Source organism: Macaca mulatta, chromosome 13, assembly GCF_049350105.2.
Source record: "Macaca mulatta isolate MMU2019108-1 chromosome 13, T2T-MMU8v2.0, whole genome shotgun sequence".
Lineage (NCBI taxonomy): Eukaryota > Metazoa > Chordata > Mammalia > Primates > Cercopithecidae > Macaca > Macaca mulatta.
This window is the reverse complement of record NC_133418.1, coordinates 55595479-55614119: the sequence shown is the minus strand read 5'-3', so window position 1 is coordinate 55614119 and position 18641 is coordinate 55595479. Positions and strand designations below refer to the sequence as shown.

At 43.9% G+C, this 18641-nt stretch overlaps 1 protein-coding gene across 1 annotated transcript in view; it reads left to right on the top strand.

Moving 5' to 3' along the window:
* The window catches only part of ANTXR1 (ANTXR cell adhesion molecule 1), a 238567-nt gene that overhangs the window by 141691 nt on the left and 78235 nt on the right, over positions 1–18641 (top strand). The window contains exon 14 of the mRNA XM_002799283.4: positions 17410–17451. Coding sequence (XP_002799329.3) covers positions 17410–17451 — 42 coding nt within the window. The remainder of the gene's footprint in view (positions 1–17409; positions 17452–18641) is intronic.

Genomic DNA, 18641 nt, shown 5'->3' with positions numbered 1-18641 from the left:
CACACAGTGTGAGGGAGTTCACATCTGTGTGTACAGCTGAATTGAACCAAGGCCACAGACAGAGCACTGGACTTGAAAAGCAAGGGGAAATGGCTTCGGATGACATGTTAAAGAGGTGGCAAATGCATGAGATGAGAGGCTCAACCAAGATGTGGACCATGTGGCAGGGACTTCTGGAAAGGGTTGACTTGCAGCAGACAAGTGTGGAAGGAGAGACCCAGGACAGGCACAAGTCTTGGGTTAATTAGTACCCTCCAGGCTGGGCTGGATATCACTGAGACTTTAAACAGATTCTTACCAGAGCAGCTCCAAGAGTTAAATATTGTTTTAAACACTTAAGGCTACATAACCATTTTATTCTGAGGGTAAATATTCCTAATGAGTCAGCCCAAGTCCTTTCCATGGAGATTCAAAAGCAAGCACATTTTCAAGTCCAGAAAAAGAAAAGAAAAACCTTACAGTGGGTTCTTAAAGAAGAGGTGGGCAGGCCTGGTAGCAGCAGGCAGTGAACACTATTATAGTCCCTTTGATTGTTTACAAACAGTTACCTCTGGGTGAGGACAGCTAGGACCATTAGAACAGCCAAGCAGCGCTCCACCGAATACCAGCTGTGTGACCTTGAGCAAGTTTCTTCACCTCTCTCTCAGTTTCCTCATTGGTATAATGAGGACAATAAGAGCTCCCACCTCATAGTTAGATGGTGAAGACTATAAAGGAGCGTATATATATGTGCTTAGAAAGCACCTAACACACAGTAAGTGCTACAGATTATTATTATTTAAAAGTATTTTACCGTAATAGGAATCTATTATGATACTGTGTGGCATTCCGTTTATATTCTTGGGAAATGTTTTCAAAATAAACCTTTTGTTATTGGAAGCAATGTCACCCAAGGCCAAATTGAGTTTTGCAATATTCAAAATATTTTTCAATGAATTTATCTGGTTAAGTCCCTGTTGCTTTGGAAGGCAGCCAAAATGTCTTAATGTGGTCTGACTTTGTAAGTCTTAAAGGATTTCTTTATGAGGGTTCATCTTAGAGATTCATTTTTCCTGTTTAGGATGTCTATTTAAGGGGCCTCCTCTCCCTCTTTCAGAAAGCTGGCTTGGGCTCCAGTGCTTGGTCTGACCCCTAAAACTACTTGCTGATCACTCGCTTCCTTGATGAGGGGTGATGCTCTGGAGCAGGGCAGGATACGGTCATGTGTTTCCTGAACAGTATACTCAGGAGTGAAGGCAAACGTGGGCCTCCCATCAGAGTTTCATTCAGAGGACACGGGGGAGTTTCTCTCCCCTAAGATACAGCACTCCTCACCACAGTCCCCAGATGAATAGAGGGCATTCTTGTAAACAATGGTCCTCAAACCTTCCTCTGTCACTCTTCCTGCGTCTACCCCAAGGGTAGGGAATGCCCCTCAACCTATTAGCAAAGCCATATCTCAGTGCTGGAGCAAAAGCCAGAAAGCAGAAAAGACCTAAAAAACGTGGGGTATACGTCTGCCGTGTGCCTTCTCCTTCCTGCTGCAATCTTTTCTTTAGGAGTGATACTCAAAATATTTAACAACCTGCAAGGCTCCCACCCCCACTGAGCCATGCTTTAACCCCCAGTGGCTGAGTATGTGAAGGGGTGGGGGATGAAGTCCTGCAGGGTGGCTGGGTAAGAGGGCAAGCCCAGTTACTAACTACAAAGAGCAGCTTTAGATGTACTGGCCAGGATGAGCAGACCAGGCACGAGGTTGCTCTCAGGCCTGCCTCTGTTCAGCATCCTCCTGCTTCCTGCTGGTCCTGTCTGGAAGAAGAAACCTGATGGGTAAGGGTGACAGATGATGCCTACCCACTGCACTTGGCCTTTCCCTAAGGACCCCACTCCCCCATTTGGGCTTCTAACGTCCAGCCAAATGGAACCTGAATTAACTTGTTGCCAGCCTGCCAGATGTAATCTACCAGTAATGACTGATGGGGAGAGAGATAACTGACCACATCTTGAATCAAAACCTTTAGCGTTTCCCAGCTTGTTCCTCAGTGTCCCCAGGCGGACCTCTGGCTTTTAAGATTCCTGTACTTACTCATTGGCACAAAACACCCACCTTGAAGGGGAGAGAGGAATTGGACTATGCACACTGGGCTTATTTACATTTTCAAATAGGTAATTCAAGGGGTTAATATTTTACCAAATAATAAAAATAATAAAGCCCTGCCTCAGTTCCACAAGGCACATTTCCAGAACCCTTCAAGTCACGCCATGTCCACTCCATCTACTCATAAGTTTGGTCCAACATTATTGAAATCTCAAAATTGAACTTTAAAAAGAGGACGATTAGGAAATCTAAAACAGAAAAGGATCTTTTTTTAAAAAATTGCAATGTATTAGAAGAGTAAATGTTATGAATGGCTTGAATGTGTAGGGGGAAAAAGCCATCAATGAATCAATGACATTATGGCACTAAAAAGTTGTAGAAAATGCAGGTATCCCTGAAAGTCTACCCTCACCCCAGCCAAGAGTCAATGCCCTGATGGGAGCCTGCAGCCCAGCTAGGGGGTAAATTTATGTACACAGAGAAAGGCCATCATATCCTGCCTAAATTTCAGCAGGTAGCAAGACACTGGAGGATTCTGATTAGTAATGGGGACTGGCTCCCCCGAATGAGAAATCTGGAGTATAGAAGAAATCCCTGCTGGGGCTCTCAGTTTCCTGACCCCATGTTGACACTCTGATAAACAACGCAATTCCCGATCTCCTCTCTGTCGCTCTACCTACACCTTCCCAGTGGTATGTGTTCTCCTCTCCGGCTCCCAAGACGCCAGTCACCTCAGAAGAGAGCAGCCCTGCTTGCTGACGGGGCCAGTGCACATTTAGGAGGGCTTCAGCACTCATACTTTAGCAAACTGCTAACTTACCTCTACAGATAAGAACTCTCTCAAATTGCAACCGTTTCCCTGGAGTTCCCTGCACTATCTCTGACCCTCTCCTATTCAGTAGACAACCTGCTGTTCTAGCTCCATGAGAAAATGGAAGCTGCGCTGTGAGAAATCCTTGCACTCCAGCACCCTCATATGTGCATCCTCCTCCAGCATCCCTCTCCCTCCCTTTCCACTGGTGTTCTTCGTTTCTTCCTTTCTCACTCGGCAAGGGTGGGGAATGCCCCTCAACCTACTAGCCAAGCTGCATCTCAGTGCTGGAGGAAAAGCCAGCATCCTTTCCTTTCCACTGGCTTCCTCCCTCTGCCTACAAACATATGCCAGCCACCTTTATCGTTTAAAAAATGTGTCTGTGTTAGTCTGTCCTCATACTGCTACAAAGACATATATATCTGAGATTGGGTAATTTATAAAGAAAAGAGGTTCAATTGGCTCACAGTTCTGCAGGCTGTACAGGAAGCATAGTGGCTTCCGCCTCTGGGGAGACCTCAGGAAGGTTCCAGTCATGGCTGACGGCAAAGGGGAAGCGAGGCATCTCACATGGTGGGAGCAGGAGGAAGAGAAGAACGAGGTGGGAGGTGCTACACACTTTTCAACAACCAGATCTCAGGAAAACTCACACACTATCACAAGAACAGCACCAAAGGGATGGTGCTAAGTCATTCATGAGAAACCCGCCCCCATGATCCAATCACCTGATGGATCAGGTGATGACTGATGGCTGCAATCAGCCAATCACCTCCCATTAGGCCTTTCCTCCAACATTGGGGATTACAATTCAACATGAGATTTGCATAGGAACACAGATCCAACCCATGTTAATCTCATGGCTTATTTCTCCTTCATGCTAGTCTCTTCTCCCTCCCCTTCCTTTCACCCACACACTCCTTTGCAGAGCATCCACTGTCCACAATTCCTCTCATTCCCTCTTCCTCCCACTGCACCCTGAGCACCATTGCCATTATTTCTCCAATCCTTCACTTGCAAAACGGAATTTCCCAGCCACTGGTCTCCATTCATTTCTCATTCTTCTTTACCTCTTTCAGCAGTAGGCACTATCGACCTCCCTCTCCTTTAAACTGCCTCCTCCACTGGTGTCTCTTGGCTCTTCTCCTATGTCTCTGTGCAGTTTCTCCCTGTCTCCCTCATGGGTTCTCTTTCCTCTGTTTGCCAATTGTTCTCCAGGGTTGCCTTCCACCCTCTTCTCTAACACCTTGTCCCTAGTCAATGTCACCAACTCCCACAACTTCAACTACTTAATGTGTTTACCCATCACTGGCCTTGGCTCCAGAGGACCAGCCCACATTAAAGGGACCAATGGACATCTCAAATGCAGGCATCTCACCCTCAGCATACCCCCCGCTAAACTCTTCACGTTACCCCCTAAACCTGCTCTTCATCAGTGGATGTGCCATTGTCCTCTAGGCTGCCCAAACTAGGGACTGCAGAGCAACCGCTGATGTCTTCTTCGGCCTCTCCTTGTCTTATCTCACTTTGGAGCTGCCTACAGCACATCCTTTCCCACACCTCATCTTATCTCACATCTGTCCACACCCTCTACCCCAGCACAGTCACGGTACCTGTCACTCAGTAGTCGCTTAAGAAATATTTGTGGAATGAAAGAATGAATACCATTGTCTTACTCTAGGATTCCACATCTCCCACTTGAATTATTTCAGCAATTTCCTAACTGCTCTTTTAGTCTTTCTCACCTTCATTAGAGAGACTTTTCATTTTTTAAAAAGGCAGCCAGGTGATGAGCCTACTCACTACCCTGCCTAGCATCCTCTTGAGTGTTCAGCGGCTGTAAAACAAGAGTTCCCGTTCCTTGATGTGGCGTGTGTAGGGCTTTTCCATCCTGGCCCCACTTCTCCAGCCTCACTTCTTACCTTCCCCTCCTGTGCAGAGTCTCCCTTGGCACCTGTGCCTGCTTCTTTCATAACGCTGATCATGCTGTGAAAATTGCCTGTTTGCTTGTCTGTCTTCCACACCTTACACACCCATTTTTTTCTCATCTCTGGTTTCCCTCATCCTTTGTGGGCTGCCTGATGTAGCTGTTGGAAGCCAAGGCTGTAGGTCCCCAGAGCATAATACAGTGCCTGGCTCAAAGCTGCTGTTCAATGTATCTCAAAGTTCATTAGCCGCCAAGTGGATGGAGGATCAGCTGTGGGCACACTCTACTCTTTGGGGCTCCTTAAACCTACCAGGTACTTCCTTATCATGATCTTTTTGTTCATATTATTTCCTCTTGCTGAAATAGTTTCACCTTCTTTATCTTCTCTATGAACAATTCTTCCTTCAAAGTCCAGCTCACTGTTCAATCCATTTCAGTAGCATCCTGTGCACCTTTTCCTCACCTGGGGAGGATCAGCCGCTATTCCACTTGGTTTCCATGGCATTTTTCTCACACCTCTATTAGAGCATTTGCTCATTCTATCACAAGTGTTTATGTATATATCTCTCACTATACAGACAGTCCCCAACTTATGGTGATTCAACTTAGAATTTTTCGACTTCGTAATGGTATGAAAGCTGTGCGCATTCAATAGAAAGCATACTTCGAGTACCAATACAACCATTCTGTTTTTCACTTTCAGTATAGTATTCAATAAATTATGAGATAGTCAATACTTTATTATAAAATAGGCTTTGTGTTATCCATTTTGCCCAAGTTTAGACTGATGTCATTGTTCTGAGCACATTTAAGTTTGACTAGGCTAAGCCATGATGTTCACTAGGTTAGCTGTATTAAATGCATGTTCAACTTATGACATGTTCAACTTACAATGGGTTTAATCTGGACCTAGTCCCATCACACATCGAGGAGAATCTGTACCATGAACTCTTCCATGGCAAGGAGAAACTAGTCACAGAAACTAATCCCAAAATAGAGTACAGTGCCTAGTACATATTATAATTTGTGTATTTTCCAAATCAAACTAAAATGCTAAGTCTTCTTAGGGGAAGAGTGTTAGATACAGAAGGAGCCCACAGACCTATGGAACTGTAATGAGTGGTTGTTTCATGGGGGTTTGTATTATTCTATTTCATGACTTACATATACGTTATATGCAATATTTTATATGTCTCTAATATTATATAACAAAGGACATTTAAATCAGTTTCTTAAATAAAATCCTAGAAATATGTCTATTTTATTGGGAAGTTAATGGTATATGAGAAACCCCAAGTGAAAAGATCTTAGCATATTTTGCAAAATGAAAAAGTTCTGGGCAGGGCACAGTGACTCACACCTACAATCCCAACACTGTGGAAGTGCCGAGGCAGGAGGATCACTGGAGCCCTAGAGTTTGAGACTAGCCTAGGCAACATGGTGAGACAGCATCTCTATTTAAAGAAATAAAGTTCTGGAAATTAGTTGCATAATTATGTGAATATATGTAACACTACTAAACTGTACACTTAAAAATAATTAAGATAATAAGTTTTATATTAAGTGCTTTTAACCACAATCAAAAATAAAAAATATCTTGCTTTTAAAGCTGCAATTTTTCTGCAATCCAGCTAGTTAAACCACCACACTATTTAGGTCAAATCAAATCACTGTATTTCTGTTCAAATAACAGCAATTTTTTTTCAGTATATTGGGAGAGGCTCTTGTCCATGCATTCAGAATTTCTTCCTATATAAACAAAATTATGTTCTCCCTGTCTTGTTTTCAGTGACCTTGTAGGTATCTTATGAACAGCTTTTAAAGAATTATGTAACTGATCATGTTTAATTCACTTAATTAAATTTCAAGGATAGTTCAACAAATAAGCCCACTGGACATCTCCAATGTCAAATTGCAAAGGACAAAAATTAATCAAGAACTTGATATGCCTTAAATGGAAATAAAAATAAAGCATTAAAATAATGCTCTTCGCACCATTAAGAATAACATTTAATTTGTAGGGCCAGACAACCCAAGCCTAACACCACCAAAAGGATTTTGGTTTAATAAAAACACGACTGAGACAGGCAACTTCTGACGCAGGCATCTTGGGCCTTATACTGATTGTGCTTTCTTGATCCTGTTCCAGCCTCCACCCATTCCCATCTGGACACGCCTCACACTACAGCTGACAAGATTATTTCTCATTAGCACACAGAGCTCTGCCATGACCTGCCCTCACCTCCGGGGGGCAAGTACACCACACACCTTACACACCCATTTTTTTCTCATCTCTGGCTTCCCTCATCCTTTGTGGGCTGCCTGATAACCCCCAACCGCCATGTTTATGCCTGCTGGTGAAATGGAAAGAGGCGAGTTGCTGTTAAAGTCGACTGGGTTTCAATGCCCCATCTTCTTCTACCAGTTAAAGGATTAGTCCAGTCCTTTAACCTTAATTTCCTCCATGTGAAAAACTAGAAAATTGGAACCATATTGTCTCTAAGGCTGCTTCTTCATATTCATACCTTCTCTAAGTGAATCTGTTTCTCCCTTTCAAGATTCCCTGGTCTGTGGTTCTCAAACCTGGTTACATATTGAAACCACTTGAGGACTTTTTATATGATACAAGTACTCAGGGATAGCATTTCCAAACTATGTCAGGGCCATCATACCCTGCAAGTACGAATAGGTGCACTTCAGAACAAGAGGTATTTCGACAGTGAGTTTTAAAGACATCCTTAAACTAAATTGAATCACTGTCTTTACTGCGAGACTTCTCAGAGTCATTAATAGGATAATTTGCATGTGACTCTTCAAATTTATTTTGACCCTAGAACTCTTCCTTGGCCTGTCACTACCTGTACTCTGCCAAACACCTGTTAACATACTGACATCTGGAAGGACACTAGTATTCTGCCAAATACTATTTGAGAAACACAGTCCTAGAGAATGCTGAAGCAGCTAAAAGAGCAAGTTCCTGGATCCTAAGGTGCAGCCTCTTTCCTGCCCTCCCTGGAGGCTGTATCAGTATCAACAAGCTTGGACATCTTGTGAACATCATCAAGTCACCCTTGTTCCCTCTGTGCCCTGTTCAGATCCCGCTGACACTGCTAGTGTTTAAAATCAGCTTTTCCGTAACCCAGGCAGAGACCAGAGGTTCCTCCTCCAAGCCTCAGGGAATCTGAATTCATGGATTTATTTTGCTGTTTCACTTCACAGAGTTTTGCAGTGACACTGGCATATCATCTGATGGAGAATATGCACAAAGCCATTCTCTCACATTACCATGTGAGTCCCTTAGGCCCTATTGACTAATGGTAAAGTCCCTGCTGCAACTCTTACTTTAGATAGTGATGAATTAGGCCTTTTAAATAGTCTCAATCTTAAGGGAGATGAGATGAGAGACCAAAATTCATTTGAAATTTGAGTTCCAAATTGGAGGAAAAAAAAGTTGACCTTATTTCTTTGAAAATTTCTGGTACCACATTCCAAATTAACACCCTTGGTACCATCCTTTGCTAAACTTTTACAGTATAAAATTACTGAATTCAGGCATTCCTTGGCCAGCATTAACCCACCCGTCAGTCGTGAGGTCTCTATTCAATTGATGCTGTCTGTACAGTGGAAAGATTCCTTTATCCGCCATTGACTAGCATCTCATCTCTCCTGGATGTTTTTCATACCAAGATGCCTACTTTCCCTTGATTTCTTGATTTCAATTAAAAGAATACTTACAAGGTTTGGAAGCCAGAACAGAAGGCTAGAATGTAAAAAGGGTCAGAGCAAGCATCCCCTTCTAGCTGTGATGTTAAAACCCTTATTAGGTGGCTTTTCAGATCTGGATTGGCATTTCTTCTAAACATAACTCTGTTCTGATGGCTTCTCATGCAGAATTTAAAAGGCCAGGGGGGCAGCAGTTGTGTTGGCTTAAAGAGATCAACGCAGAAGTCCCCCAGGACATACAATGTTTTAAATCAAAGGCTTCAAAAAAGACCTTTGTCATCTAAATACAGGCACATTTATTTGAGCTAACCTCTGAGCATGCATGAAGTCATCATTTGTGAAAAAAAAAAAAAATCCATTACTATTGACTGACTATGCAGCAGACTCCACAGCAAAACAAAAACAAAAATTCCTGGATAAAATATAATAGAAGTTGCTTTAAATGCATAGCCAGGCTCGTGAGAAAATAGGAGACATCTCCAGGGCCCAAATAAAGCAGGATCTGGAAATCAGATGGTCAGCTGACCCTAAAGCAGTGGCTTCCTGCCTGAGGTTTTTTATCTCAGTAACCTAGATGTTTGGCTTAATAGCCTTTCATGGGCCCATAAAAGTTTGGGAGTTGAAATTGAGTCTTCTGCCTAAAGCTGCCTACAGCCTTGAGTGAAAGATGGGCTATGGGTTTGATGTGGATGTGTATGTTTGTGTCCCTAAGAATTCATAACCTCTGAGAGGTCTAGAGTTCAAACTTACACTACTTGAAGTTTTGTAAATTGCAAGCTAAGAGCAAGTTTGGAAATGCTTAGGGATCTGAAAGAGGAAACCTGAAACCTCTGGCAGGTTCATGCCTCAACCCAGGCCTCATAGAATTCCCATAGGTGAATGCCTACTACACATGAGCATTTTGGTAATCCCAAATTACCAAAAACCCAAGGAATATTATTTACTACTTGGGCCCTTGGGATTTTATGATACACATGGAAAGCACAAAAGACCAGAAAAAGGATGAGGAAGTCAGTCTCTGTCAGCACTATTCCCTTTGCTCTGTCCAAAGTTAACAATAATTGTTAAATAGCAGATACATTGAAAAATCTCTGTGTATCACCATTTCTGCTATAACATGAAGTGTGTTCCTGAAGATATGACTGCATTATTAAATTTTGGCCCATGAAAATAATAGGACTAATGGGGGAAATGGATTCAGAGCACAACATTCAAAACTGTGCCATCTTACAAAATAATATACTAGGTTGGCACAAAAGTAATTGCAGTTTTTGCCATTGAAAGGAATGACAAAACCACAATTACTTCTCACCAACCTAATGCTAAAAAAGAATAATCAACTCAATAAAAATGCCACTATTTTAAACACCTTGAATTCTTAATAAAAGATACTTCAGTAAATATGGCTCTTTACCTTGATTTTTAAAAATAAACAGGTGAAGTGTCTTAGTGGACGTGAGTCTGATATAGCACTGCGGCTTTGAGCTACAGAGACGAGACAGAAGGAAGGACATTCTTAGGGCGAAGTGTCACAACACAAAGGGGGATGGCTATGACTCAGTGTCGTGTTATTCCTTCTGCACTGGCTTAAAATAGAATTTCAGCTTTTGTTGTGCTGCCAGATTCCTCTTTTCATTTAAAAAAAAAAAAGTGATTTGTGTGGTTTCAAATAAGACCGAAAACCATGAAAGCACTATTCTACCGCTCTCGGCATTACTGCCTTTTCTTCACTCCATCACACATGCCTCTAATCCCCTCTTAAGCAAATGGTGGCTCCTGTGAGTTCCGTTCTCCTTTCTCTGGTTTTTCAGCGTGGTCTCTGAGGAAGCTCATTTGGGTTTCTTTATGCCCATTGCTCTCACAGTATCTCATCTTCTCTTATCTCTTTACAAACATCTCCTGCACAGGCTGATGGCTTTCCTCCCTCATTCAACCCCTGCATTTTTTGAACCAGGACACACACTTCTATTGACAATGCTATGTAACAGGTTTTTATGAGGAAAAGTACCTGCATTCCAGAACACCATACATGCTGGACTTGCACAAGGACGCACCTAAGTGAGCAAGCAAATGAGGTATGCCTGGTTTCTGTATATTCCTCCCCAGGTCCCTACTGGCGGCTGGGCAGCATTTTCACATTCATCTGATGTGACTCAGTGGCGCCAAATACTGTCACCTCACACTTTTAAATGTCTAGTGGTTAACGTTATGTGAAGTTTACTATGAAGAAAAAAAGACAAAAAATAGACATTACCTTCCCCTTGACCTTGTGAGAATCAGATTTTGAGCTAGCACAGTTTTGCAGTTTAGTGATTTTATTGTGCGGTTTACCTACCACATATGAACAGTCCCATGTTACATATCTATGTTGGAACAAAACAGACTGTGCATGTAGTTTTCAAGTTTTCAGAAAGTCTTCTTAGAAATTAATTTGGGATACAAAACTGGAAAATGGAGTCTCTAATCACATGGCAAGTGAATTTACATGGAAGCCTGGGTTAGGGGATACAAAGGGGTATAGGTGGTATCTAATAAGGTGGCATAATTAACCATAAGGCCAATCCATGACTCTGATTAGATTCCCATGATGCAGTGCATCTAAGCTTCACAACCCACTCTTGGCAGTTGGGACTTTCAGCAGCTTAACTACTGAAGAAACATTTATATGGAGGGTGAAGAGACCAGAATTGAATCTTGTAACACGTATTAAGTGCTTATTTGAGAGGCAAGGAAGTTTATAATAATCAGAAATGCTTCCTGTATCCCTCCCTTTTCAGGAACACGCACTCATTTATTCCAGAAATAGTGGCCAAGTAACAAACACTGAACTGTGTGTCAGGAGATAAGTATGCCCATGTCTTCAAGAGCTTAGAGCCCAGTGCAGAAGTCAGAGGAACAAACACAGTTCAATGAGTTTATTGCTAACAGTGCAGACAGACAGCGATAAGATCCATGTCCCTAACTCCCAGGGAGCCATCTGGCTGGGACTGTTTCAGGGCTGGATCCAGAAATCCAGGCCATGCCAGCCTTGTATGCAGATAACCACAAATTCACATCAGTGGAAGCCAAGGAGTACCTGCATGCAGAGCTGAAAATTTACTCCAGAAATAATTCTATGTCTTCCCCCACACAGGACAGGGGAGGCAATGGAGAGCCCAGAGTTCCTGACAATGGAGCAGGGACACCATAATTTTTAGAATGAAACAGCTTCAATGCTGGTATTTCTAATCAGCTATAAGCAAGTCTCAACAGAGCACTCATGGGAATGTCTGACTTGAAGCTAAACATAGCCCCTACGTATCTAACACGGGTATGGGGCTCCTAGAAATAAGCTAATTCATAGTTCTCAAAGTGCGGTCCCTGGACCAGCAGGTACCTTGTCAGAAACACAGGTGCCCCTCCCCATACCCACTAATGAGGAACTCAGGGGTGTACCCCAGAAAGCTGTGTTTTAAGAAGCCCTCCAGGTGATTCTGGTAGTCAATAAAGTTTGAAACCACTGAGCTAATTAAAATTAGAGGACAAGGGCTTCGTTTTGTTAATAAAGGAATTATCTGAAGCTGCTCTCTTGGACTTTGTCTAGACAGCAGAGATGCCTGTGTGTCAAGGAAGGGTCTCCTTTGCAGCAAGAGACCAGCCCTTCAGCATAGAGGACTTGCTGGAAGTGCCCTGCATTCAGCTCATGCAAAAAGGACACTGAGACACAAAATACAACTTAAGAAGAAAGGGGCCAAAAACCAGTCCCCTGTTCTGTTCCACTTCTCATCCATGACATGAGCATTTGTCGAAAATAAGCCTGTCTGTACAGCTTACCCTATTAACTAGTCCCTGTCACAGTGTGAGTAGACAAGAAAGATGAGGAGGAGAGATGTGAAGTTGTGGTGGAGGATTTCTCAACAAGGTGACAGAGGCAAAACAGGGGGCCACGAGGAATCACTAGGCCTGGCATCCTTTTGCTGCTAGAGCAGCCTGTGGGCCTGATTTGCGGCTTCAAATGGAATGTCTAGTGAGCCAGCACGGCCATCATCTGGGAGGTAGGAAAGGTGGCCATGTTGAAAACTGGAATGATAGCATCCTGTGTTCCATTGCACAAGACTGTAACAGTAGAGTTAGCAAGTGGCAAACACAGTGGCAAGGATCAAAGCCTATACATTAGGAATCAAACTTCAATACTTCTAGAGAAAAAAGAAAAGCAAAATGAACTCATCAGGTACTTTATTTCACCTTAACAATTTATAAAATCAATTTACAAAACCATTTATAAAAATAAAATGAATTGTTAGAGAGAACTTTATAGAGACCCAAATGGTTGAACTTAATTCATAAAACCAAAATAGTTCAACTTCCCAGGCGTCAAACAGGCCCTGGGCACACGTGATCTTTCTACTGTATTCGTACTATGCTGACTGCATCTCCACATCTTCCATCATTACCATTTCCAACAGCCAAACTCAGGGGTGCTCATCAGAACTTTATTTAGAAAGGGGTGCTCATTGTTTGACTCAATGAGAAGCTGTCAATAACATTTCAATTTGATCAGATTCTACCTGGTCTTTTCTGACTTTCCTTTATCTATGCAATGATCATCATCAAATCTGGCCCTACCTCGTATCAGCGTGAACAGAGATGGATAAAGTCAGAATTAAAGTCACTGGTAAGAGAGGAGAGGAGATACATCTCCCAACACACAACAGTTTCAAGAAATTCTCAGGTATCAGAGAAACACCAATAGAATTCAGGAGTTTCATATTCCATCTCATTTTTCCCATCCCCTTTATCTCACCAGTCCAACTCTTAGTGCAAAAGGGACTCTAGGGCAGCTATCCCAAGGAGGCAAATGGTCACTTTCTGCTTCTCTAAAATACCCAGTCTAAAGGTGGTAGTAAGTGGGGAGGCAGTGCTGGCCTGCGGAGTAGAAATATGAAAAATGTTCTCAGATTTACTCCCATACTACCATCCAGTTCTTCCATGTTATGCTTACGTTAATTGGAGAATTTTTGTTTAAAATATTTTATTAATGATCTTTCAACCTTATCCATCTTCTTTGTCCCTCTTAACGAGAAAGGTGCAAAAGAGCCCACCCATAACCAAGAGGATGCTCACATAACCTGAGAAAAGGAGAGTGGGCCAAACCAAGCCTGAGCTTGGAAGCTGATTCTAGCTTGCATTCTAGTTGGAAATAGAGGCTTTCTAGTCATGCTGGTTGGAAACAATTATGCAATTTGCCTTTCAATTATGATTCAAAGTGCTACAGAAAACAAACATGGTGGGAGCCCACAAAGAGGACCTGGTCCTTTCTGTGAGATTCCCAGGGGAGGTGCATTTACTGGAGATCTGTTTGATAAGTAGGTGTTCACTGGGGAATGTGCAGGGCTGTGGATTGAGGGTGGAGGAAGTAGTGAGCATTTGGGCAGAAGATACTGCACTTGAGAAGTAGCAGAGCATGTGGAAGGAACGGAAAGGTGCCCAGGAGACTGGAGTACAGAAAGTGAAGGAGAGAGATGCAGTGGGAGGGAAGTGAGGCCACATCATGTGGGCCTTGTGGGGCATGGGAACAGTTTGCATTTTATCCTATAAGCCATGGGAAGCCATTAGCAGGGGTGCACTGGTTTTAAGTACTGAAGCAACCATAGAGATGTCTATTTTTAAGGCTACTCTGTGTGTGGCCGTGTTGCCCTGGTGCTGCAGGCTACAGAGCAATGCAGGCTTTTGCCCAAGCTACTCCGCCAGGCAACACAGACTCTAGCCCTGAGGGGAATGCAGTGGTCTGAGAGAGTTGACATGTCCCTGTGCTCAGAGCACTCCTTTGGGTGGCCCATGTGCTGGTTTTGGCACAAGGATTTAGCCCACTCACAGACAGCCTATCCAACTTCACTGCTTGGAATTCTCATCCCTGACTCCAAGCTTAGCCTATCTAGATCATACTTTTAAAAGGTGTCCTGCCATCCTGTGGTGAGCTGCACCCTGCTCCCCAGGGGCAAGCTGCTGGTGCATGGGCTTGAAGCAATGAGAAGACTTCCTGCCCATTCCTGCTGAACATAGCCAGATGCCCAGCCAATGAGACCAGGTTGGAGGTACTTAATTCCTGTTTACCTGAACAGAGTGACATTTTTTCCAGAAGCTCAGGAGCCCAACTTATAGTGTGTCAATGTGAAATCTGGATCATAAACCAGCCCCTCTTTATCAATATTTAATAAGTCATGTATTTTAGCATGGTGTTTTGGGTTCCTTAGGGTCTGGCACATTGCAGGATGTAGACTAGATATTCAATTAATACTTAATACATTAAATTAAACAGCAACCATATTGATGGGTTGGTCTGAGTGTTGGGCCACCTGGAACCGCATTCCCTGGCCAGTGTCATAGCTGACACGCATGTAGCCAGGCATACTGCTACCGACTCCCCCAAAACCCTTGGCCACTGTCAGAACACCAGCCTCCTATCTCACTCAGTTCATAAAGTGCTGGCCCATTGGCATGTCTGGAAGCCACCATGCAAAGGCATTTAGTATATGCATCGGGGAGGGGTAGGAAAGATGTAATCAAGGTAAGAGGCACAGACAACAAGAAAGGGAAAGGAGAGTACTAATAGCATGCAACATCTACTGAGCAGCTACTCGCTACCAGATGCTTAACACACATGATCGCTCAGACAGTGGAGCTCGGGCAGGTTAAGGGACTCGTCAAATCCTGACAGTCAGGAGAAGGCAGGTCTGGGATTCACAGATAACATCTATGCTGGCCGGGCGCGGTGGCTCACGCCTGTAATCCCAGCACTTTGGGAGGCCGAGACGGGCGGATCACGAGGTCAGGAGATCGAGACCATCCTGGCTAACACGGTGAAACCCCGTCTCTACTAAAAAATACAAAAAACTAGCCGGGCGAGGTGGCGGGCGCCTATAGTCCCAGCTACTCGGGAGGCTGAGGCAGGAGAATGGCGTGAACCCGGGAGGCGGAGCTTGCAGTGAGCTGAGATCCAGCCACTGCACTCCAGCCTGGGTGACAGAGCGAGACGCCATCTCAAAAAAAAAAAAAAAAAAAAAAAAAAAAATCTATGCTGTGCTTAGCTCATAGCACCGTGTGGACAAAAGCCCTCTGCTCAGCACCAAAACTCAGCACCAAAACAAGGCCCCTGGGTGTTAACCCAGGGGCCTTGCCACGTATGCTGCCCTCTCAACATCTGTCTCTTCCCAAACATCCTGTTCCCCCTCTCACTCCCCTCCCTACCCCTGCCCCAGGAGAACAAATGCATTCCAGATCTTGGTCCCCAGATCCTCACCCCTCCCTCCAGTTTCCAGACATTTCCTGCTGTAAGTAATTTACTGCTTCTGGGATGATGGGAAATCAGTCCTGGGCAGTAGCGATCCTCCCCAGAGATTTCCTTAAGGAACTCTGAGCCAGGGTTGAGTGGGTGAGCACAATCATGGCTTTGCATTTTCCAGAGACCTTCACCAGGCGTCTCACAGCAGCCAGGAAGTGGAAGCAGATGAAATGAGAGTTTGAAACCCCTGGAGGCCTTCACTTCTGCCTCTTCAATTAATTGAATACCGTACTTTCAGAGGACTGGAGTCTTGGGCCACTGGCTAAGGTTAACAGAATCTGCAGTGGGAAGCCTGCCTCCTCATGCAAAGATGACGTTATAGATAATGGTAGGGTGGGTAACAGTGTGGGGATTGGAGCCCTAACAAGGTCCCAGAATAATCATCAAACCAGAGGAGACATGTGCTGAGTAGGGAGAGGTAAAGACGTGCTTGCTAACAGCTGAGCATCCTGGCCTGCAGTCAGAGGCTGGTTCCCCAACTGGAAGAAGAAAGAATGGATCCTGTGGGCACTGCCCAAACACCCGTCTACAAAGTCAGCGCCTGGTGTTAAGGCATCAAGAGATAGGGAATGAGCTTCGCATTTGCCAGAAGTCCTCTAAGTAAAAGGACTGAGTAGAGGACCCAAACTTCTGATAATAAGTTTGGGGTGAGAGTAGGAAGCCCTCCAAGGGACAGAGTGGAATTATAGTAGATAATTGCCAAATGCCATGTAAGAGTCTCTCAATCCATTTAACGGTAAGGGCTTTCCTTTTATGACAGAGGGGTACAAGTTGGGGTCAAGAGGGAGGAGGGGCTGCTCACTGGCCCCAGCTGTCCCTGCCCTGTCCTTATCCCATGTATCATCATTCTCTCATGGGTTAGACGGTCTCCCAATTACTTGCCCATCCAGAGTTTCCACATGTCTCTCTTCAGCCCCAAAGATGGGACAGTCAGAATCTTATAACATTGTTAGTTAAAGCTTTGTGCCCTGTGCCCTAAGTGTCAGTGCCCTGAAAGAAATCCCTGGACACTCCTTTGCTGCCTCTGTTGGGAATCGGTCTGCCTGAGCAGCACATCCACCCCGCAGAGGCACCCGTGGTAACCAGTGACAGCTGAAGGACTGCCAGCAGCCTGAGTGGGGTCCACGCCTGATGCATCCCTAAAGCACCGTCTTAACTTCCATCATGTGACAATTCTTTGTTAAATGTGTAGATGGTTGGATAGATGGATGAATAATCTGATAGGTGAATGACTAGGTGAATAAATGAGTGAATAAGTTTGCATGATAGCTATCTGGGGTAGGAAATGAAACTGTTACCTGCGGAACATTTATTTCTCTATATAAAAACACAAAAGATGCAATTTTGACTGGAACTCTCAGCCTGAGTCATATGCTAACTAGCAGAGCTACTCTGTCCAGAAAGACACCTCATGGCACTGATTAAGTCCGACTTGCTGGGGCCATTGCCATGGTAGTTATGGCAGCACCACCACAATACCTCCTGACAGCAGGCCTCTTAGAAGGAAGGTAGCCAGAGATTTTTCACTGACCTGTTCTCTGTTTTCTTTTCAGATTATCAAGGAGGTCCCTCCACCCCCTGCTGAGGAGAGTGAGGTAAGTGACCACAGCAGGATGGCGGCAGGTGGGCGGGGTGGCAGAGTGGGGTGGAGAGCTGGCTGGGCAGCTGGACACTTAGCCCCCTACGGAGCAGAGCTAAGTCAGGCCCAAAGAATTTAATATACCTGCCTGTGAAGCAGAAGGGAAGAAAGTCTCTGACCTTTCCTAACCAGGGATGAACAAGAAACTGAACTAAACTGCCAGAAAAGACAATGGATTTTGGAGGTTTTCCTCCCTGCAGAGATAAAATTTGAGACGTAAACAAATGTTTTTATCAATACAGTTATTTGGAGCTTTGAGATACTGACTTTTCCTCTCAAACAAACCCTAAGATTCTCTTCTCCCTGCAGAGACTTAATGCTTTATGTGTGTAGATCAGGCACAATTTGCTGCATTCTCCAATCATTGGCTCTAGGAATAGCCTGATGCCAAATACTTCATTTTTCTTTAATTTAAAAACAATATTATCTAAAGATTTGCCAGGCAGTAATGAAAATATGCTGGAGAGGGATATGTTAATATCCTGGCCTTCCTCTCAAATCCTCATCATCTAAAGAAAAAAATTCTTGGACTCTACCACTGAATTGGCCAGTAAGCAGTTCTGATGCAAGGGTGGCCTGGGGTAGATTACAGTGGAGGCATTAAAGGCTAATCATGAGAAATGCAAGAGTGTCTATCAAGTGGCTTAGCTAATCTGATCACTCTCAGTACAGCTGGAGTCTCTAGAGGTAACACCCACCAATTCAGAAGCCAGGGTTACATATCTAAACACTCAATGAGACCAAAAGATATGTTGATAAGCTTTCAAGTTATTGTCCTCAATCCCTAAGGTCTGTTGTGTGCAAATCAAGTGCCAGTTCCTCACCCTTCCCCTTCCAATGCCTCTGTCAAGTTTCCTACATACAGAAAGAGTAATGATTAAATTAAAACTTCCATGTGGCTCTTATATCCTGAACCATATGCATGTAAGCCAAGGGATTTAATAGCTGCAATCAATTAAAGCACATCTTGTTGGAATGCTAACTTTCTGCCCAGAAATCAAGGGAGGAAATTACATTGCTGTGCAAAGAAGGAGAAAAAACCTTCTTTACATACATAAAAACCTTTCCTTAATCCTTCAAGAGAAAGTACCGTGGCTAGTTCCACGACTGCAGTTGGCTTTGTTTCTGTTGTGTGCAGCTATCTCT